This window comes from Onthophagus taurus, chromosome 10, assembly GCF_036711975.1.
Source record: "Onthophagus taurus isolate NC chromosome 10, IU_Otau_3.0, whole genome shotgun sequence".
Classification (NCBI taxonomy): Eukaryota; Metazoa; Arthropoda; class Insecta; order Coleoptera; family Scarabaeidae; genus Onthophagus; species Onthophagus taurus.
The window spans coordinates 11,086,503-11,111,437 of NC_091975.1; the positions used below are offsets into that span (position 1 = coordinate 11,086,503).

The 24,935-nt window shown below is 30.5% G+C and overlaps 1 protein-coding gene across 3 annotated transcripts in view; it reads left to right on the plus strand.

Moving 5' to 3' along the window:
* The window catches only part of LOC111417061 (mucin-2), a 34,580-nt gene extending 13,782 nt beyond the window's left edge, over positions 1-20,798 (plus strand). Inside the window, exons 1-9 of one of the 3 annotated variants that reach the window (XM_071199172.1) lie at positions 2,256-2,398; positions 8,766-12,070; positions 17,369-18,684; positions 18,899-19,251; positions 19,461-19,647; positions 19,839-19,918; positions 19,968-20,019; positions 20,213-20,400; positions 20,611-20,798. In XM_071199172.1, coding sequence (XP_071055273.1) covers positions 8,768-12,070; positions 17,369-18,223 — 4,158 coding nt within the window. In that variant the 5' untranslated portion in view covers positions 2,256-2,398; positions 8,766-8,767 and the 3' untranslated portion in view covers positions 18,224-18,684; positions 18,899-19,251; positions 19,461-19,647; ... (2 more) ...; positions 20,213-20,400; positions 20,611-20,798. Of the gene's footprint in view, positions 1-2,255; positions 2,399-8,765; positions 12,071-17,368; positions 18,685-18,898; positions 19,252-19,460; positions 19,648-19,838; positions 20,020-20,212; positions 20,401-20,610 lie in introns of those variants that run through there. The other 2 variants (XM_071199170.1, XM_071199171.1) reach the window with 2 other exon arrangements.
* The last annotated feature ends 4,137 nt before the right edge of the window (positions 20,799-24,935 follow it).

Here is a 24,935-nt window from a genome sequence, read left to right on the forward strand (position 1 = left end):
TAACGATTTAAGAAAGCTCCGATTTATTATGATTTTTTGAAGATGAGTGAATATAATTGAGTAAACCAGTATCTATAACTTAATATCTCAAAAACTAATTTGTTTTTTCAAAAATCGTTTCTTTCATTGCAAAGCTTATTATTTGTACTACAAATGCTGATAGTTTCATAACGATTTATGAAAGCTCCAATTTATTATGATTTTTTGAAGATCAGTTAATATAATTGTGTAAATCGATGTATAATAATTAATATCTCAAAAACTAAATTTTTTTTTGAAAAATCGTTTCTTTTATTGAAAAGCTTATAATTTGTGTTACTAATGATGATAATTTCATAATGATTTATGGAAGCCCCGATTTATTATGATTTTTTGAAAATGCGTGAATATAATTATGTAAATTGAAAATTGAGAAAATGTTTAAAACTTAATATTTCAAAATCTAAATTGTTTTTTGAAAAACCGTTTTATGCATTAGAAAGCTTATAGTTTGTATTACAAACGCTGATAATTTCATAACGATTTATGAAAGCTCCGATTTATTATGATATTTTGAAAATCAGTTAATATAATTGAGCAAACCGATGTATAATAATTAATATCTCAAAAACTAATTTTTTTTTTTTTAAACTGTTTCTTTTATTGGAAAGCTTATAATTTGTGTTACAAATGCTGATAATTTCATAACGATTTATGAAACCTACAATTTATTATGATTTTTTAGTGTAAACTCAAAATTTTAACAAAAATAAATTGTACAATATCGGAAATATTATTCATAATTACGCAGTCACGAGCTCAAACAGTGACGTACAACTTCACTGCTTGCTTTTTCGACTCGTTTACTTTTACAAAACCGTTATCTCCGATTTCGGTATTCACCTGCAGAAGAGTGAACAACCTCTTAAAGAAGACGACCACAACCACGCGTAGGTCGAATCAAAATCGGTCACCACACGATTTTTTCATTCGTTATTTCTTTTTTTTTTTGTATTTTTGGGTCACGTAAAATTAGCTATGAGTAAATCTCAAAAAACCGATTTTCTCTTTTTAAACGTAAAATTCAATAAAGGTTGTGTTACATCAATTTATTTATTACATTTTCTAATTCTAACTGTGGTTATTATTCAATAACACCACAGCGTCGGTTATTTAACCGAGATTCGCGGAGGTTTTATGAAATGGGTAAGGAGAATGCACACTTTCAGCTATCGAGAGATACATCGGAAAGTAAACACGTGCCCTTTCACAAAAGAGAAGCGCCCGATTACTTCCTGCATTTTGAGTCGACGATTTAAATGTCTCCTGATTGAAATCAACTTTATGTATTCTTTGTGGTAATAAAGGAACGATTTTTTAAAAATTACCACATAATAGATGGACTTTGTAATAAATCATGTGTAAGGAATTTGCGTTCCCGAAAATTCGCACAAAGTTCGAGAACAGACAACTTCCTGGCGGCTTTCACCGAAGAACGTAACGGACGAAAAACGACTCAGTTAAGTAATATCAAGTGGGAACTTTGCGCCAACAATAGATTAACTCGTCTAATATCCCATACATAGCCCAGATTTAATTACTAACCTCTCTCTCTGAGGTATTGTGAGCGCAATAACGATTACCTCTACCAACATTATCGGGTTTGCTCTTAATGGTTCCACACCATTTATGTAATTCAATCCATATACAACGTAAAACGCGAACAAGAGGAAGAATCTATACCAATTCTAAGAAAAGTTATTATTACACAACGCTAATGTCATTCGTTTCTACATCTCAATTTGTCTGAAAATGAATTGTATTGCTTTCGAACGGATTGCACAACGAAAAAAATAAATTCGTTTCGTAGAAATTTATTGGCACCCCGCCACGCGGAACATGTCGATGTCATTTTGAGATATTACCCTCTTCTTCAGCGATTGTCCTTTCATATTTAACATACTTCTAAGTAACCTATTCCAATTAAATTAAATCCTCTTATCGACCCCAATTCCGACGTTCAAGGTTCCAGAAATAGCCCTTTAATGGACCTCGACGGTCACTAATTGCACATTCAGGAGGTCTATATTTAAATTCGCGCTTCGTGTGAGGGTTGGCTTCGAAGGGAGATGTAAATAGAGAGTGTGTGTGTACTGAACAGAGAGAGGGTGGCGACCTTCCTGTGCATCCTGGCCGAGTACATCGGGAGGAACGGTCAAGGACGTACGGCAGGACTTGAGGCCCCCCCGGACACCACATCGCAGGCGGAGGCAGTGGTGCCATTGACATTGTCTGCGCAAGAACCGGTGCCTTTGGCCTTCCTAAAGGTGAATCTACAGGTGATTTTTCACTATTGGGCGGATTCGTCTTCGTCTTGGAGAAGTTAAAAATTGGACGAGAAAATTTCAGCTAATAGGAGGTAATAAGGATTTCTTGATGTAATTTGTTGGTTGTTATTCCTGATTGGGATGTGAAAAACTAACAAATAATAATGGGAAATTGGTGCAAAAACGAGTTAAAGGTACTTAAATATTAGTCATCGTATTGATTTCGTCCATTTTCTCAACTATTTCATTATGAAGATATGGATAAACATTAATAAACTTAAAATTTGAACCATAAGCTTTAATTTAAGATATAAATCACCTCTTCATCTCTACAAATAGAGCCAAAATGATTTTTTAAAGTTTTCTTCAATTCATAAATTTAGTCATCGTATTGATTTCCTCCACTATCTCAACTATTTTATTATGAAGATATGGATAACCATTAATAAACTTAAATTTTAAACCATCAGCTTTAATTTGAGATATAAATCACCTCTTCATCTCAACAAATAGAGCCAAAATGATTTTTTAAAGTTTTCTTCAATTCATAAAATTAGTCATCGTATTGATTTCCTCCATTATCTCAACTATTTCATTATGAAGATATGAATAAACATTAATAAACTTAAAATTTAAACCATCAGCTTTAATTTGAGATATAAATCACCTCTTCATCTCAACGAATAGAGCCAAAATGATTTTTTAAAGTTTCCTTCAATTCATAAAATTAGTCATGTCAAATGATGCGAATTGATTTCGTCCATTATCTCAATTATTTCATTATGAAGATATGAATAAAGATTAATAAACTTAAAATTTAAACCATCAGCTTTAATTTGAGATATAAATCACCTCTTCATCTCAACGAATAGAGCCAAAATGATTTTTTAAAGTTTTCTTCAATTCATAAAATTAGTCATGTCAAACAATGCGAATTGATTTCGTCCATTATCTCAATTATTTCATTATGAAGATATGAATAAACATTAATAAACTTAAAATTTAAACCATCAGCTTTAATTTGAGATATAAATCACCTCTTCATCTCAACGAATAGAGCCAAAATGATTTTTTAAAGTTTTCTTCAATTCATAAAATTAGTCATGTCAAATAATGCGAATTGATTTCGTCCATTATCTCAATTATTTCACTATGAAGATATGAATAAACATTAATAAACTTAAAATTTAAACCATCAGCTTTAATTTGAGATACAAATCACCTCTTCATCTCAACCAATAGAGCCGAATTGATTTTTTAAAGTTTTCTTCAATTCATAAAATTAGTCATGTCAAATAATGCGAATTGATTTCGTCCATTATCTCAATTATTTCATTATGAAGATATGGATAAACATTAATAAACTTAAAATTTAAACCATCAGCTTTAATTTGAGATATAAATCACCTCTTCATCTCAACGAATAGAGCCAATATGATTTTTTAAAGTTTTCTTCAATTCATAAAATTAGTCATGTCAAATAATGCGAATTGATTTCGTCCATTATCTCAATTATTTCACTATGAAGATATGAATAAACATTAATAAACTTAAAATTTAAACCATCAGCTTTAATTTGAGATACAAATCACCTCTTCATCTCAACCAATAGAGCCGAATTGATTTTTTAAAGTTTTCTTCAATTCATAAAATTAGTCATGTCAAATAATGCGAATTGATTTCGTCCATTATCTCAATTATTTCATTATGAAGATATGGATAAACATTAATAAACTTAAAATTTAAACCATCAGCTTTAATTTGAGATATAAATCACCTCTTCATCTCAACGAATAGAGCCAATATGATTTTTTAAAGTTTTCTTCAATTCATAAAATTAGTCATGTCAAATAATGCGAATTGATTTCGTCCATTATCTCAATTATTTCATTATAAAGATATGAATAAACATTATTAAACTTAAAATTTAAACCATCAGCTTTAATTTGAGATACAAATCACCTCTTCATCTCAACAAATAGAGCCAAAATGATTTTTTAAAGTTTTCTTCAATTCATAAAATTAGTCATTGTATTGATTTCGTCTATTATCTCAATTATTTCATTATGAAGATATGAATAAACATTAATAAACTTAAAATTTAAGCTATCAGCTTTAATTTGAGATATAAATCACCTCTTCAACTGAACAAATAGAGCCAAAATGATTTTTTAAAGTTTTCTTCATTTCATAAAATTAGTCATGTCAAATAATGCGAATTGATTTCGTCTATTATCTCAATTATTTCATTATGAAGATATGAATTAACATTAATAAACTTAAAATTTAAACCATCAGCTTTAATTTGAGATATAAATCACCTCTTCATCTCAACGAATAGAGCCAAAATGATTTTTTAAAGTTTTCTTCAATTCATAAAATTAGTCATGTCAAATGATGCGAATTGATTTCGTCCATTATCTCAATTATTTCATTATGAAGATATGAATAAACATTAATAAACTTAAATTTTAAACCATCAGCTTTAATTTGAGACATAAATTATCTCAATAAATAGAGCCAGCATGATTTTTTAAGGTTTTTGTGTTTATACTCAAAATTAGATCAAGTTAACATGTATTAATATCATTCTTTTTGTATTGTAGCGAAAATGTTGTTATGAAATACCATCATTATTCTTAAATTATAGATTTTTAGCTTTAATTTGATACAAAAATCATCTCATTACTCCTTCAAATAAAGTCAGAATGAGTCTTTGAATTTCGTCAATTCATAAAATTAGTCATCGTATTGATTTCGTTCATTATCTCAATTATTTCATTATGAAGATATGAATAAACATTAATAAACTTAAAATTTAAACCATCAGCTTCAATTTGAGATATAAATCACCTCTTCATCTCAACGAATAGAGCCAAAATGATTTTTTAAAGTTTTCTTCAATTCATAAAATTAGTCATCGTATTGATTTCGTCCATTATCTCAACTATTTCATTATGAAGATATGAATAAACATTAATAAAGTTAAAATTTAAACCATCAGCTTTAATTTGAGATATAATTCACTTCTTCATCTCAACGAATAGAGCCAAAATGATTTTTTAAAGTTTTCTTCAATTCATAAAATTAGTCATCGTATTGATTTCGTCCATTATCTCAACTATTTCATTATGAAGATATGAATAAACATTAATAAAGTTAAAATTTAAACCATCAGCTTTAATTTGAGATATAATTCACTTCTTCATCTCAACGAATAGAGCCAAAATGATTTTTTAAAGTTTTCTTCAATCCATAAAATTAGTCATGTCAAATGATGCGAATTGATTTCGTCCATTATCTCAATTATTTCATTATGAAGATATGAATAAACATTAATAAACTTAAAATTTAAACCATCAGCTTTAATTTGACACAAATATCACCTCATCACTCCTTCAAATAAAGTCAAAATGAGTCTTTGAATTTCGTCATTTTATAAAATTTGTCATCGTATTGATTTCGTTCATTATCTCAATTATTTCATTATGAAGATATGAATAAACATTAATAAACTTAAAATTTAAACCATCAGCTTTAATTTGAGATATAAATCACCCCTTCATCTCAACGAATAGAGCCAAAATGATTTTTTTAAGTTTTCTTCAATTCATAAAATTAGTCATCGTATTGATTTCGTCCATTATCTCAACTATTTCATTATGAAGATATGAATAAACATTAATAAACTTAAAATTTAAACCATCAGCTTTAATTTGAGATATAAATCACCTCTTCATCTCAACAAATAGAGCCAAAATGATTTTTTAAAGTTTTCTTCAATTCATAAAATTAGTCATCGTATTGATTTCGTCCATTATCTCAACTATTTCATTATGAAGATATGGATAACCATTAATAAACTTATATTTTAAACCATAAGCTTTAATTTGAGATATAAATCACCTCTTCATCTCAACAAATAGAGCCAAAATGATTTTTTAAAGTTTTTTCAATTCATAAAATTAGTCATGTCAAATAATGCGAATTGATTTCGTCCATTATCTCAATTATTTCATTATGAAGCTATGAATAAACATTAATAAACTTAAAATTTAAACCATCAGCTTTAATTTGAGATATAAATCATCTCTTCATCTCAACGAATAGAGCCAAAATGATTTTTTAAAGTTTTCTTCAATTCATAAAATTAGTCATCGTATTGATTTCGTCCATTATCTCAACTATTTCATTATGAAGATATAGATAACCATTAATAAACTTATATTTTAAACCATAAGCTTTAATTTGAGATATAAATCACCTCTTCATCTCAACAAATAGAGCCAAAATGATTTTTTAAAGTTTTTTCAATTCATAAAATTAGTCATGTCAAATAATGCGAATTGATTTCGTCCATTATCTCAATTATTTCATTATGAAGCTATGAATAAACATTAATAAACTTAAAATTTAAACCATCAGCTTTAATTTGAGATATAAATCATCTCTTCATCTCAACGAATAGAGCCAAAATGATTTTTTAAAGTTTTCTTCAATTCATAAAATTAGTCATCGTATTGATTTCGTCCATTATCTCAACTATTTCATTATGAAGATATAGATAACCATTAATAAACTTATATTTTAAACCATAAGCTTTAATTTGAGATATAAATCACCTCTTCATCTCAACAAATAGAGCCAAAATGATTTTTTAAAGTTTTTTCAATTCATAAAATTAGTCATGTCAAATAATGCGAATTGATTTTGTCCATTATCTCAATTATTTCATTATGAAGCTATGAATAAACATTAATAAACTTAAAATTTAAACCATCAGCTTTAATTTGAGATATAAATCATCTCTTCATCTCAACGAATAGAGCCAAAATGATTTTTTAAAGTTTTCTTCAATTCATAAAATTAGTCATCGTATTGATTTCGTCCATTATCTCAACTATTTCATTATGAAGATATGGATAACCATTAATAAACTTATATTTTAAACCATAAGCTTTAATTTGAGATATAAATCACCTCTTCATCTCAACAAATAGAGCCAAAATGATTTTTTAAAGTTTTCTTCAATTCATAAAATTAGTCATCGTATTGATTTCGTCCATTATCTCAACTATTTCATTATGAAGATATGGATAACCATTAATAAACTTAAAATTTAAACCATCAGCTTTGATTTGAGATATAAATCACCTCTTCATCTCAACAAATAGAGCCAAAATGATTTTTCAAAGTTTTCTTCAATTCATAAAATTAGTCATCGTATTGATTTCGTCCATTATCTCAATTATTTCCTTATGAAGATATGGATAACCATTAATAAACTTAAATTTTAAGTCATCAGCTATAATTTGAGATATAAATCACCTCTTCATCTCAACAAATAGAGCCAAAATGATTTTTTAAAGTTTTCTTCAATTCATAAAATTAGTCATCGTATTGATTTCGTCCATTATCTCAATTATTTCATTATGAAGATATGGATAACCATTAATAAACTTAAAATTTAAACCATAAGCTTTAATTTGAGATATAAATCACCTCTTCATCTCAACGAATAGAGCCAAAATGATTTTTTAAAATTTTTGTGATTTTAATCAGAGTTAGGTTAAGTTTCCTTTTACGAAAATTTTAGAGTTATAGCTTTAATTTGATATAAAAATTCACTCCTTCAAATAAAGTCTTAACCGATTACAAGATTATTTGTTCATCTAAACGCTTTGTAGGTTGGTTTCTTCAGATATAATCGATTGTGCGCAATCCCCAAAGTAATTTGTCTCGCGGATCGTTACAAAATCGTAAGAATTAACTTTTCGCCGGATTATATTCGCGTATTGTACCCAAAATGGGGTCACCAAGACGTAATTACCAAGAAAAACGTCTCCTATAACGGATTCTCTTAGATTATGGAAAATTGAGCTGGTGTAACGGCTCCTGGATGAGTAATTCTAAGACAGTGTTAATTCTGAATATCGAAATTTCTGAATAACGATTTTTTACCCAGATTATTATTTGTTAACAATGAGGCCTCACAATAACGGTTAGAAATAAAAGAATTAAGTTCAAACATAACCGCGATGCGTTAACAGTTATGTTGCGAAAATTCTCACCTAACTAAAAAGAAAGAAGAATGTAAGAAGAAAGTCTTTGTGTAATAATAGTTTAAGATTAATAAAATTCGCTTAATCATACTTAGTAACTTTCGCCCCTTAAAAACCCGACCGTCACGAGAAGAACTCGACCTCTAACCTTATTCAAATTACCGATTGCATCCGGATATTTGTCTCGCTTCGGTGGGAAAGGAGAAAGATTAAAATTCCTTTTTTGTTAATTACGAGTTACCCAACAAATGTAATCTCGTTGTGAAGACGTGGTGACGTTGTCGTCGCTGGCACAACAACCTCTAAACGATCGAGGTGAATGTGTCAACGTGTCAGAAGCGTTTACAATGCCGCATTGTCTTCGTTTACCGCAACCTGAAAGAATTTTTTGTTCCAGAAATGAAACCACTTCTTCCATTTTTGTTATTGCTGGCAAAAACTTTGAGTTTTCCCGAATCTGGTGGTGTTATGGACACAGAAAATGGTACTCAAATAATCGACGCGATTGGTAAACCTCTTCCAAAACCTCAAGGAGCTAGCCCAGTTGCGAGCCCAATTAATCTATTAAATCCTGATAGATACGAATTTTTTACTTTCAACGATAACGGCGATTTGGTTAAGAGGTTAATGACCCTGGAGGAGATTCAAGGGATCATCGCGAATGGCGATGGGGAAGACTTTAATTATAACGTAGCTGAGTATTTGCCGGAGAAGAAGGTTAACGATATCGTTTCGAACGTTCAAAATGTGCTTAAAGAGCAGATGGTCAATCATAAGCAAGTTGCCAAACCAATTTTGGATACTCCGGATGTTTCGAATTCTTGGAGCATGATTTTGCCCGCTTTCTTTGGCAATACTGGGGAAGAAATCACCCCAGAGAAGATTAGTGATGATATTACCACGAAAATTAAGGAGTTTGAGAAGTTAACTACTCCTCTTTATGCGTCGAATAAACCAAATTCATCTTTGTCTTTAGTTACATCAAGTTCTCCTTCAACATCTACAAGAATTCCTCCAACAACAACTTCTTCACCAACTAAGATTTCTTCAACTTCGTCATCAACTCAAATTTCTTCTTCCCCATCAACTAAGATATCTTCAACTTCGTCATCAACTAAAATTTCTTCAACAACTTCTTCATCAACTAAGATTTCTTCTTCCCCATCAACTAAGGTTTCTTCTTCTCCATCAATTAAGATTTCTGCATCAACAACTTCTCCATCGACAACAAATTCGCCATCTTCGACGAGTTCAACTCCAATAAATGAGTTAAAATTGGTTACAGAGACTCAATCTTCGCCAAATTTGATTACAGTTGCTATCATTTCAGATACAAAGTATAACATAACGAATTTAGGAGGAACTAATTCGCCAATGGTGACCATTTTGCCTTTTAATTCAACAACGCCGAAGATTTCAACCAGCACTAAATTGGATGAAGAAGAAAGTAAGATAACTCAAAGTTTATCCGACATCGTAACAGATCTTGTCGTTGAAAAAACGAAGATATCTGAGGTTCCAACTAAAATCAACGATGATTTAGATTTCTTAACTTCATTAAAATCGACTCCATCAACTTCACCGGAAGCAATTAAATCCTCAATTAGAAACGAAAACGATTTTTCGACTTGGTCTTCAATTAAAATTGAGTCAACAACACCATCGATTAACCCATTAACGACGCCGTTACAAGAAACGTTAACAACTGAGGCTTTAAAAGTGTTGTTAAAGGAGGAATTGCCGGAAATGACGATTAATAGTTTGGCTTCTTTGAAGAGTACAACCCCAATTTGGATCATAATTAAGAGGAAGCCTGAAAAGGGGGAAGAAAACAACGTCAAAATTGCGCAAAAAGAAGAAATAAAAACAGTTTTGAGCCAAAATGAAGAAATCACCGAAAATCCCGAGCTAAAAAATATGCCTTTGTTGAATGAATTTGCTCCATTTACTCATTCGCCGTTGACCACGAAGAAAATTAATGAGATTAATCTTAAATTGTCGACGAAATTGCCTGAGAGTGTTTCTGAGAAGATATCTGAGATAGTGACTGAGGAGGTGAATGGAGATGTTGAGAGTACCACTTTGTATACAACCCAACAATCGCTGATGGAAAGTGTTCATCAACTTTTATCTCAAACCGTTAACGACGTTGATGAGCCCATTCTAAACGTTGATGCCAACAAGAAAATTGAAGAAATGTTGATGGGGATGAATGAAAAACCGATGCAAGATCTTCAAGATGAAGTTGCTACGATTGGATCTGCTATTGGAACGAAATTAAGTGAAAATGGAAATGTAAAAGATGAAGATACAAAAATTGAGAATACAACTTCAATTGAATTAGAACCAACAACAACTTTAAGTGTTGAAGAGGTTGATTTTTCGGAAGCTTTGAGTTCTGTTTTGTCACAAATTTATTCGTTGGATGATGGGACAACGCCCCTTGCTGATTTGACGACGGAAAGACTTGATGAAACGACCCGGTTAAGTGAGGCAAATGAGTTAAGCACGATGACCGTTGATTTGGAAACGACCACCTCGATTGATGTTGAAGAGGAAACTCAAACAAATCTGGTACCATCAACGATTCGACCAAATTTTGACGCCGAAATTGAGCTGGATCAAGAAGAAAGCAAGAATACGACGAATTTTATTTTTTATGGGGCGAATGAGTCTTCGACGATTCCTTATGGGGAGAAGTTGATGCCTAAAGAGACTACTTTGAAAGTTAAATCATCAACGATTTTGCCAATTATGTTGCCAACGATTTCGCCAGCAATTTCATCACCAATTTCATCATCAATTTCTGCACCAACCTCATCACCAATTTCATCATCAACCTCACCATCAACTTCATCATCAACCTCACCATCAACTTCACCACCAATTTCATCATCATCACCACAAATTTCATCATCATCATCACCACAAATTTCACCATCAACCTCACCACCAAATTTATCATCAACAATCCCATCACCATCATCATTATCAAAACCACAACCCAATAAAACAGCTACCTTCCCCGAAAAACTGAATTCATGGACTTTAGTATCAACAATCATCCCATCACCGCCACCAACAAAACAACCATCAACAACCCCCCCTCCAATAAAACTCCCAAACCAACCCTTCCACGGATTTGGATTGGAAGAAACAACTTCGCGCTTAGACACTGATGTCTATCAATTTGTCGAACTCTGCAACGAATTATCTTTTGGATTTTGGTCGGCTGTGACGAACGGGATAAGTTCGGCGCGAAGTATTTTTGTGTCCCCGTTCGCGGCGACTTCGCTTTTGGCAATGGTGTTTTTGGGGGCGAGAGGGGCGACGTCGGGGGAGATGAACGATATTTTGAAGTTGGATGATATGGTGACGTTTAATCCGCATTTGATTTTTAAAAATGTTTCGGAGTCGATTGAGGCGGGGAAAGGGAGTGGGGTGGCGGTTTCTGTTATTGCGAGGGAGTTGTATAGCGATCGGGGGAAAGGGAAGTTGTTGAGTTTTTATAAGGAGAGGGCGAAACAGTTTTATGATGGATTTGTTGAGGAGGTTAGTTTTAAGGAGATTGGGGATGTTGTTAGGAGGAGAACTAATTTGATTGTGAAGAAGAATTCTGGGGGGAAGATTCAGGAATATTTGAAGGATAGTAGTATTATTTTGAGACCTCCTTTGGCTGGAGTTAGTGCAAGCGTTTTTGAGGTTAGTATTAAATTGGTTTTTTCTCCATTAAATTGTTTTCAAAATGATTCAGTTTGAATTAATCTAATCTTTAATGTTCCTTATCCCTTTTTTGGCTTTCTTTTAATCTCTTTATTCCATTCCAAAATGTATCCGTTAACTTCTTTTGGCACACTTCTAGTTTTTCTGCCATGCTAACTCTTTCATCTTAAGTCCTCTGTGTTTTATGGAGATCTGTATATTTGGTGATCTGAATGTTAACCAATATTCCATATACATCCTCTTCATTCCATACAGCCATCAAACTATTAAATTATGAAAATTTTAAGAATTCGTTAACTTTTCAAGTTGTTGATGGTAACACTGGGGAATCTGAGTATGTTACAAAGAAACTTTTAGAACAAAAGTTGTACAAAATTTTATGGCTAACAATATTGCTCTCTTGTACGTTTGCTTTTAAACGCATGGATATCGAGAAAAATATGAAAATTTGATGAATTCGTTGTTGTTTCAAATAGTTGATGGTAACACTGGAGAACCTGAGCATGTTACAAAAAAACTTTTAGAACAAAAGTTGTGCAAAATTTTATGGTTAACAATATTGCTCTCTTGCATTTTTGCTTCCAGACGCATGGATATTGAGAAAAATACGAAGATATGAAAATTTGATGAATTTATTGTTGTTTCAAGTAGTTGGTGGTAACACTGGGGAATCTGAGGATGTTACAAAGAAACTTTTAGAACAAAAGTTGTACCAAATTTTATAGTTAACAATATTGCTCTCTTGCACTTTTGCTCCCAGGCGCACAGATATCGAGAAAATACAAAAATATGAAAATTTCACGAATTCGTTTTTTCAAGTTCTTGATGGTAACACTGGAGAATCTGAGCATGTTACAAAGAAACTTTTAGAACAAAAGTTGTGCAAAATTTTATAGTTAACAATATTGTTCTCTTGCACTTTTGCTCCCAGCCGCATGGATATTGAGAAAAATACGAAGATATGAAACTTTCACAAATTCGTTTTTTCAAGTTTTTGATGGTAACACTGGGGAATGTGAGCATGTTACAAATAAATTTTTAGAACAAAAGTTGTACAAAATTTTATGGTTAACAATATTGCTCTCTTACACTTTTGTTCCCAGACGCATGGATATTGAGAAAAATACAAAAATATGAAAACTTTACGAATTCGTTTTTTCAAGCTCTTGATGGTAACACTGGGGAATCTGAGTATGTTACAAAAAAACTTTTAGAACACAAGTTGTACAAAATTTTATGGTTAACAATATTGCTCTCTTGCACTTTTGATCCCTGACGCATGGATATTGAGAAAAATACGAAAATATGAAAATATGAGGAATTCGTTGTTTTTCAAGTTATTGATGGTAACACTGGGGAATCCGAGCATGTTACAAAGAAACTTTTAGAACAAAAGTTGTACAAAATTTTATGGTTAATAATATTGCTCTCTTGCACGTTTGCTCTCAAACGCATGGATATCGAGAAAAATATGAAAATTTGATGAATTCGTTGTTGTTTCAAGTAGTTGATGGCAACACTGGAGAATCTGAGCATGTTACAAAGAAACTTTTAGAACAAAAGTTGTACAAAATATTAAGGTTAACAATATTTTTGAAGGATAATTATTATTCTCAGGAAGGATTGTGGGCAATAAAATCGCAATTAATTGATTCACCAATATTTCGCATCTATTTTCTACGCTTCCTCAGGATGAGTTCGTAAATTGCACTAAATTAGCGACAACTTTAAACATTGTCAAAGAAACCACGTGTAAAATTTGAGTTGAGTGGCATGACTTACCACGTGGGTTAACTCTAAGTGAGTTAACAATATTGCTCTCTTGCACGTTTGCTTTCAAACGCATGGATATCGAGAAAAATATGAAAATTTGATGAATTCGTTGTTGTTTCAAGAAGTTGATGGTAACACTGGAGAATCTGAGCATGTTACAAAGAAACTTTTAGAACAAAAGTTCTACGAAATTTTATGGTTAACAATATTGCTCTCTTGCACTTTTGCTCCCAGACGCATGGATATTGAGAAAAATACAAAAATATGAACATTTCACGAACTCGTTTTTTAAGGTCTTGATTGTAGCACTGGGGAATCTGAGCATGTTACAAAGAAATTTTTAGAACAAAAGTTGTACAAAATTTTATGGTCAACAATATTGCTCTCTTGCAATTTTGGTCCCAGACGCATGGATATTGAGAAAAATACGAAAATATGAAAATTTGAGGAATTCGTTGTTTTTTCAAGATATTGATGGTAACACTGGGGAATGTGAACATGTTACAAAGAAACTTTTAGAACAAAAGTTGTACAAAACTTTATGGTTAACAATATTGCTCTCTTGCACTTTTGCTCACAGATGCATGGATATTGAGAAAAATACGAAGATATGAAACTTTCACAAATTCGTTTTTTCAAGTTTTTGATGGTAACACTGGGGAATGTGAGCATGTTACAAATAAATTATTAGAACAAAAGTTGTACGATCTTTTATGGTTAACAATATTGCTCTCTTGCACTTTTGCTCCTAAGCGCACAGATATCGAGAAAAATATGAAAATTTCACGAATTCATTTTTTCAAGTTCTTGATGATAACACTGGGGATGAGCATGTTACAAAGAAACTTTTAGAACAAAAGTTGTACAAAATTTTATAGTTAACAATATTGCTCTCTTGCACTTTTGCTCCCAGACGCTTAGATATCGAGAAAAATATGAAAATTTGATGAATTCGTTGTTGTTTCAAGTAGTTGTTGGTAACACTGGAGAATCCGAGCATGTTGCCAAGAAGCTTTTAGAACAAAAGTTGTACAAAATTTTATGGTTAACAATATTGCTTTCTTGCACTTTTGCTCCCAGACGCATGGATATTGAGAAAAATACGAAAATGTGAAAATTTGAGGAATTCATTGTTTTTTCAAGTTGTTGATAGTAACCCTAGTGAAACTGAGCATGTTACAAAATTACTTATAGAACAGAAGTTTAACAAACTTTGTGCTTATCAATATTGCTCTCTTGCACTTTTACTCTCAGGCGCATGGATATTGAAAAAAATATGAAAATTTGAGAAATTCGTTGTTTTTTCAAGTTATTGATGGTAACACTGGGGAATCTGAGCATGTTACAAAGAAACTGTTAGAACAAAAGTTGTACGAAATTTTATGATTAACAATATTGCTCTCTTGCACTTTTGCTCCCAGATGCATGGATATTGAGAAAAATACATAAATATGAAAATTTCACGAACTCATTTTTTCAAGTTCTTGATGGTAACACTGGAGAATCTGAGCATGTTACAAAGAAACTTTTAGAACAAAAGTTGTACAAAATTTTAAGGTTAACAATATTGCTCTGTTGCACGTTTGCTTTTAAACGCATGGATATCAAGAAAAATATGAAAATTTGATGAATTCGTTGTTGTTTCGAGTAGTTGATGGTAACACTGGAGAATCTGAGCATGTTACAAAAAAACTTTTAGAACAAAAGTTGTACAACATTTTATGGTTAACAATATTGCTCTCTTGCATTTTTGCTTCCAGACGCATGGATATTGAGAAAAATACGAAGATATGAAAATTTGATGAATTTATTGTTGTTTCAAGTAGTTGGTGGTAACACTGGGGAGTCTGAGGATGTTACAAAGAAACTTTTAGAACAAAAGTTGTACAAAATTTTATAGTTAACAATATTGCTCTCTTGCACTTTTGCTCCCAGGCGCACAGATATCGAGAAAATACAAAAATATGAAAATTTCACGAATTCGTTTTTTCAAGTTCTTGATGGTAACACTGGAGAATCTGAGCATGTTACAAAGAAACTTTTAGAACAAAAGTTGTACAAAATTTTATGATTAACAATACTGCTCTCTTGCACTTTTGCTCCCAGACGCATGTATATTGAGAAAAATACGAAAATATGAAAATTTCACGAATTCGTTTTTCAAAGTCTTGATGGTAACACTGGGAAATCTGAGCATGTTACAAAGAAACTTTTAAAATAAAAGTCGTACAAAATTTTATGGTTAACAATATTGCTCTCTTGCACTTTTGGTCTCAGACGCATGGATATTGAGAAAAATACGAAAATATGAAAATTTGAGGAATTCGTTGTTTTTTCAAGTTATTGATGGTAACACTGGGGAATCTAAGCATGTTACAAAGAAACTTTTAGAACAAAAATTGTACGAAATTTTGTGATTAACAATATTGCTCTCTTGCACTTTTGCTCCCAGACGCATAGATATTGAGAAAAATACGAAAATGTGAAAATTTCAGGAATTTATTGTTTTTTTAAGTTGTTGATAGTAACCCTAATGAAACTGAGCATGTTACAAAATTGCTTATAGAATAGAAGTTATAACAAATTTTGTGCTTATCAATATTGCTCTCTTGCACTTTTACTCTCAGGCGCATGGATATTGAGAAAAATATGAAAATTTGAGGAATTTGTTGATTTTTCAAGTTATTGATGGTAACACTGGGAAATGTGAACATGTTACAAAGAAACTTTTAGAACAAAAGTTGTGCAAAATTTTATAGTTAACAATATTGTTCTCTTGCACTTTTGCTCCCAGCCGCATGGATATTGAGAAAAATACGAAGATATGAAACTTTCACAAATTCGTTTTTTCAAGTTTTTGATGGTAACACTGGGGAATGTGAGCATGTTACAAATAAATTTTTAGAACAAAAGTTGTACAAAATTTTATGGTTAACAATATTGCTCTCTTACACTTTTGTTCCCAGACGCATGGATATTGAGAAAAATACAAAAATATGAAAACTTTACGAATTCGTTTTTTCAAGTTCTTGATGGTCACACTGGGGAATCTGAGCATGTTACAAAAAAACTTTTAGAACAAAAGTTGTACAAAATTTTATGGTTAACAATATTGCTCTCTTGCATTTTTGCTCCCAGACGCATAGATATTGAGAAAAATATGAAGATATGAAAATTTCACGAATTCGTTTTTTCAAGCTCTTGATGGTAACACTGGGGAATCTGAGTATGTTACAAAGAAACTTTTAAAACAAAAGTTGTACAAAATTTTAAGGTTAACAATATTGCTCTCTTGCACGTTTGCTCTCAAACGCATGGATATCGAGAAAAATACGAAAATATGAAAATTTGAGGAATTCGTTGTTTTTTCAATAGTTACAAAATTGCTTTTAGAATAGAAGTTGTTCGTTTTGTTTAGTTTGATATCAAACTAAATCAAATTGAAAACGTCTCCTCCTTCTCCATAACCCCACTTACACTATCTTTTAATTCTTAATATTTTAGACTGATTGTTCTCAAGCATCAACTGAAGGAAGAGATGGCGAACTCCACTTCGTCGTTTTACCATCAATTCGCCAAAGAAAATTGGTTCCAATTCCAGCCGTAGTTTATCGTTCAGGATTTTTAGCCGGTTATGACCCCCAATTAGACGCAACAGCAGCAGCAATCGGAGGTCCCGACCAAACAATTAGTACAATCTTCGTAATCCCCGGTCAACAAGGAATAGCAGCCCCAGGCGATGGTCTTTTACGCTTAGAAAAGCAACTCTCAGAAACAGCCTTTAAAAAAGGCTCATGGGGGCGTCTTTTAAGGAGTTTAATTCCACGACCTGGATTAGAACTACAAATCCCTAGGTTTATGCATAAAAGTATTATTAATTCAACGGTGGCGTTTCAAAGAATGGGGTTAAAAGATTTGTTTAGTTTTGATAAAGCTGATTTAAGGGGGTTGAATGGACAAGCTCACGAGTTACATCTTTCTGATGTTTTGCAATTGAATACGTTTGCGACTTGTGGGGAAAATTTGATTGGGGATGATCATCACACTGAGATTTATCCCGCAACTTCGCGTCGGCCTTCGAGGAGATCGAGAAAACTCGGGTATTATTTATCCGAATCTGTGTTTACGATGGAAGAGAAAAGTTTTGGTGATGAACCGCGCGATTATCAAAGATCTTTTGATGACCCCCTACACGATCCTGATTTGTTAACTTTACCTTTACCTTTAAGACCACGACAAGCTCGTCTCCCGGACGCCCCAAGACTGAGATTTGATCGACCATTTTTGTTCTTCGTCCGACACAACCCGACGGGGATTATTCTTCATATGGGAAGATTCAATCCGAGACTGTTACCTTAAGACATGATTTATTTAGCGAATAAGAATTAGAAAATAGATTTGTATATAAACATTATTTTTTTTTGTTAAGAATTAGTTTAGAAGTGCCATTTTCGCACTGAAATGAGGAAGTGATTGAATTGAAATTGTTAACAAATTATCAGTATTTTTTTTGTGTAACATTTAAATCTTTTAATTTATTTAATTAATTTCGCTTTATTAATACTCGTTTATAAATTAAATTAATTTTAATATAATAAATCAATTTATTATTGCGTTTTATTCCTTGAAGTTATGCAACACACGTTACATGAAATAAAATAATCTTTAAATGTATGCAACTTATTAAACACCTACATTATTCTATGTTTATCCAAGGTCCGTTGAGTATTAGTTCACGTATTAATTTTTGGCAATTTCTCCATAGAATCTCATGCTGCGTACCTTGTTGTCTTCTTAAAAGAGCAAACTTTACATAGAAGGTAAAAAATCCAAAATAAAATTAATGAAACTGCAATTCTTCCCCTATTTAATCGTCTCTCTATCTCCTCTAGTTTTCGAGATTTACCTAAATACTTAATTAATTAATTAATAACAAACTTAAAGCTGTATATGTGTATTATAATTTCTTGTTTTTATTATAAATTTAAGTAAATAAATAACAATTAATATTTTACAATTTATCACTAACCTTAGTCCCTCGGAAAAGAGATGGCGCCACATCGCTTTATGTCAAATTAGTTTTTAACCTAAAATGACCTAAAAATGGATTTAATCTCAACAATCATAATAATAATCCTAATTAAATCGATAAAAAGCGAAGATTGGGATATTTATTGGCGTGATTATAAAGGAGAAATCCCAAAAGATGCTGACCCCGCCGACGCGAACTCCGTGTACATTGGACAAGTTATTTAAGAAGGATTTTTATTCCCCGGATCAATTACAGTTAGTTGAGATTTTTTTTAACTTCGATAACCATTAATTGGACGAAAAGGGTTTTTATTTTGGAATAATACGGAAAATAAAAAATATAAGAATTTATCAAGGTAAGAAATAAACACTCATTTTTAATTAAATAATTAATAAATTAGTAAAAATTAAAATCGGAAATTTTGAGGTTATCTTTTTATTTTTAGTTATTTTTTATTTTTAAATTAATTTTAAGTTGGTTGCATTGACAAATGAAGAATGTCATTTATGAAATCAGCTGGTATTAATTTATTATCTTATTAATTCTTAAATTTATTTTATTTAGTTGAATAGAAAAGGCGTTTGTTGAAGAGATTTGAATGAAAATTAACCTAAAGATACCATGGATGCTGGAAAATCAATTAAAACCGAGGTTCCTCAAGATTTTTTTTAACTCCAATAACCATTAGTTGGGAAAAAAGGATTTTTTTTCGGAATAATAAAGAAAATAAGAAATGAAAGGATTTATCAAGGTAAGAAATAAACACCCATTTTTAATTAAATAATTAGTAAATCGGGAAAAATTAAAATCGAAAGTTTTGAGGTTATCTTTTTAGTTTTAGTGATTTTTTATTTTTAATTAAATTTAAGTTGGTTGCATTGACAAATGAAGTTCATTATCATTTATTAAATCTGTTGGTATTTATTTGATTTTGTTGAATAGAAAAACCACTTATTGAAGAGATTTTAATGGAAATTCACCTATAGAATATCAGGAATGCTGGAAAATCTATTAAAACCGAGGTTCGTCAAGATATTTGTTAACTCCTATATCTATTAATTGAAAGAAAAGGATTTCTGTTTAGGAATAACATGGAAAATAAGAAATAAAAGGATTTATGAAGGTAAGACTCATTTTCAATTAAAAAATTAATTAAAAGATTTTGAGGTAATTTTTTTTATATTTAGTGATTTTTCATTTTTAATTAAATTTAAGTTGGTTGCATTGACAAATGAAGTTCAATGTCATTTTATGAAATTAGTTGATATTAATTTATTTTTTATTAATTCTTAAATTTATTTGATTTTATTGAATAGAAAAGGCGTCTATGGAAGACATTTTAATGAAAATTAATCTAAAGATACCATGGATGCTGAAAAATCGATTAAAACGTTAGTTTTAACGTTCGTTGAGATTTTTTTTAACTTTGATAACCATTAATCGGACGAAAAGGATTTTTGTTTCGGAATAATGCGGAAAATAAAAAATATAAGGATTTATCAAGGTAAGAAATAAACACTAATTTTTAATTAAATAATTAATAAATTAGTAAAAATTAAAATCGGAAATTTTGAGGTTATCTTTTTAGTTTTAGTGATTTTTTATTTTTAAATTAAATTTAAGTTGGTTGCATTGACAAATGAAGCAATGTCATTTATGAAATCCGCTGGTATTAATTTATTTTCTTATTAATTCTTAAATTTATTTTATTTAGTTGAATAGAAAAGACGTTTGTTGAAGAGATTTAAATGAAAATTAACCTAAGGATACCATGGATGCTGGAAAATCAATTAAAACCAAGGTTCCTCAAAATTTTTTTTAACTCCGATAACCATTAATCGGAAAAAAAGGATTTTTTTTCGGAATAATAAGGAAAATAAAGAAATGAAAGGATTTATGAAGGTAAGAAATAAACACCCATTTTTAAATAAATAATAAAATTAAAATCGAAAATTTTGAGGTTATCTTTTTAGTTTTAGTGATTTTTTATTTTTAATTAAGTTTAAGTTGGTTGCATTGACAAATGAATTTCATTGTCATTTATTAAACCTGCTGATATTTATTTGATTTTGTTGAATAGAAAAAACACTTATTGAAGAGATTTTAATGGAAATTCACCTATAGAATATCAGGAATGCTGGAAAATCTATTAAAACCGAGGTTCGTCCAAATTTTTGTTAACTCCTATATCTATTATTTGGAAGAAAAGGATTTCTGTTTAGGAATAACACGGAAAATAAGAAATAAAAGGACTTGTGAAGGTAAGACTCATTTTCAATTAAAAAATTAATTAAAATCGAAGATTTTGAGGTAATTTTTTTATAATTAGTGATTTTTCATTTTTAATTAAATTTAAGTTGGTTGCATTGACAAATGAAGTTCAATGTCATTTATGAAATCCAGCTGATATTAATTTATTTTTTATTAATTCTTAAATTTATTTGATTTTGTTGAATAGAAAAGGCGCTTATTGATGAGGTTTGAATGGAAATTAACCTAAGGTTACCATGGATACTGAACAGTCAATTACAACCAAGGTTCATCAAGATTTTTTTTTAACTCCAGTAACAATTAATCAGAAGAAAATGGTTTTTGTTTATTTGTTTATATCTAATTAGGAATAAAAGGATATATCAAGGTAAGAAATAAACATACATTCACAATTAATTAAAGTGCTATTTCGTTTTGAGAGTTGCAGAAAAATTAATTTTTAATTTAATTTAATTTTTTTTAAATTTAGTCTTCTATTAGCAATATTTTGTCTTATATTGACAGTATTTAGTCTTTTATAAGCAATGGCTCCTATAAATAAGCATTTGGTATTCCATTAACAATACCTAGTGTTTTTGCAATAGTTTCCAGATTTCTGCCAACAGCGCCTAATGTTCTGCAAGCATAAAATTATATTTTGAAAGCAATTTTTAATCTTATATTAGTAAAATCTTATCTTGCATTGCACATATTTAGTCCTTTAGATGTATCAGCTTCTACATAAGAGAACATCTACAGTCTATTAACAGTATCTAGTGTCTTAATTAATCTTCTGCAAATAGTAAATAGTCCTCCACAAGCAGTATTTAGTCCTTTGCAAGCAGTTTTTAGTCTTCTATTATCAATACTTTGCTTTCCATTGATAGTATTTAGTCTTTTATAAGCAATAAATTCATAGAGAGCATCTGGTATTCCATTAACAATATCTAGTGTTCTAGCAGCAGTTTCAAGATTTCTAACAACAGCGCTTAGTTCCCGTGCGGTTATTCTAAACATTTCGAAAAAATTTTATTAGAAATATCGCTTCAGAATAATGTATCCTACAACCGTATAATGCTCTGATGCGGAAGATACGGGACACTTGTATATATAGGGTGTCTAAACAAGACCAGTCATTAGACTTTTCTGAGGTTCTGGCTAAAATAAAAATTTGAAAACTTAGACTTAAGTATTATCAATTGTGTTCTCTTTGACTAAAATATTTTCAAATATCTAACACTTCCGGTTATACCGGAAGTCGCTACCAACTTTATTTTTTTAAATGGAACATCCTTTATATTTCTACTTTTTGCAATTTGATTCGGCCGTTCTCGAGTTATTCGATTTTTTCTAAAAAAATGTGCTCTAGCAGACATTTGTTCAAAAAATCAGAGAACACTCGATTTTTGATATATCAATTTAGGATTCAGAACATGCTTAAACAACATGATGGAGTATGTTTTGGTGCTTAGAACGGCTGTCTAGCAAGTTAGGTCACTTTACTATGGCACATTAACTTTTCGAATTTTGGAAGTACCATAACTTCATTTTTTTAAATGGCACCCCCGATATTTTATAACTTACTCCTATACCTAATATTAATAGTTTAGGAAATAATTAAGGTTTTTTGAAAAATGCACACATATCGTTATTAACCTAGTGTGCCATGGAAAAGCAGTATTTGATACATTGAAGAAAAAGTCAGTAGAGGCGGAAAAAAACAAATGTGGCATTTGGTGATGGAACATGGAAGAAGAGGGACTTTAATTCATTAATTATTTGGAATGCCAACCAGATGGTTGGATTTGATTAAAAAATAATTATCCTATCAATGTTAGTCTTTTCTGTGTAATGTTATCGCTTGATTTATTATTTATTCCTGATTAACTAATTTTAATGCAAATTAAAATCAATGTTATTAATTATGTTGATATAGGCAACTAAAAATACGATTAGGCAACTTTGGTTGCAACACATTTAATTTTGATTATAAACTTTTAATCTTAATAATTAAAATTTTAAATATTGTAATAAGAAGATTAAGTTAAAACCATTTAAAATATATTTTGTCTAGACAAAATTTTATTAATTAATAATTTTTCTCTTTGGTTAATGAAATTATTAATAATAATATAGACCTCGATAATTCTTCATGAATATATCGACATTAGGATCTAAAAAAATGGGTTACTTTTCGTTTTTGTGTCCAAATTTATGCATACATATCATTAGATAAAAATAAACTTGTAATTATTATATTTTGACTATAAAAATAAATAAAAAAAGAAAATACAAGTTTGTTGGTGTTTTAATAAAATAATTAAAATTTTTGGATCGACCTGTACACGTTTTCATTTAGTAAAGTTTCAAACCACCAAATTTAAGATATAGCGCCATCTATCTTTCAATTCTCAAACTATATTTTGAGATTTAATTGGTTCGAAACTGCGCTAAGGAAAAAAACTATACCGGGTGATCCTAATAAAAATTGTAGTTCGCATTGAAATTTTCTCGAAATTAATTTATTTTTGAATCACCCGGTATAATTTTTTCTTAGCCGAGTTTCGAACCATCAGTTATTTCAGTAAAATCGCCATCTATCGTTCAAATACCGAACTAATCGGAATAATTTTGAAATTGAGGTTGGTTCGAAACTCGGCTAGGAAAAAAAACTATACCGGGTGATTCAAATAAAAATTGTATTTGAAATAAAATGTTCGCAAAATTAAATGTTTTTTTGAATCACCCGGTATAAATTTTTCCTTAGCCGAGTTTCGAACCATCGGTAATTTAAAAAATATCGCCATCTATCGTTCAATTACCGAACTAGTCGGGATGATTTTGAAATTGAGGTTGGTTCGAAACTCGACTATGGGAAAAACTATACCGGGTGATTCAAATAAAAATTGTAATTGAAATAAAATGTACCCAAAATTAAATGTTTTTTTGAATCACCCGGTATAATTCTTTCCTTAGCCAAGTTTCGAACCATCCGTAATTTAAAAAATATCGCCATCTATCGTTCAATTACCGAACTAATCGGAATAATTTTGAAATTGAGGTTGGTTCGAAACTCGGCTAAGGAAAAAATTATACCGGGTGATTCAAATAAAGAATGAAATTGAAATAAAATTATCGCAAAATTAATTTTTTTTTTGAATCACCCGGTATAATTTTTTCCTTAGCCGAGTTTCGAACCATCAGTAATTTAAAAAATATCGCCATCTATCGTTCAATTACCGAACTAATCGGAATTATTATGAAATTGAGATTGGTTCGAAACTCGGCTAAGGAAAAAACTATACCGGGTGATTCAAGTAAAAATTGTAATTGAAACAAAATTTTCGTAAAATGAAATGTTTTTTTGAATCACCCGGTATAATTTTTTCTTAGCCGAGTTTCGAACCATCAGCAATTTAAATAATATCGCCATCTATCGTTCAATTACCGAACTAATCGGAATAATTTTGAAATTGAGGTTGGTTCGAAACTCGGCTAAGGAAAAATTATACCGGGTGATTCAAATAAAAATTGTAATTGAAATAAAATTTTCGCAAAATGAAATGGTTTTTTAAATCACCCGGTATAATTTTTTCTTAGCCGAGTTTCAAACCCTCAATAATTGAAATAAGATCGCCATCTATTATTCAATTACCGAACTAATCGGAATTATATTTTTACTTAGTTTAGTTTCAAACCCGGAATTCCGGGAATTCAAATAAAATGAAGTTAATTAGAAGAATTGTGATAAAGGTGTTGGATTGAATGATATGTAAATAAAAGAAACAG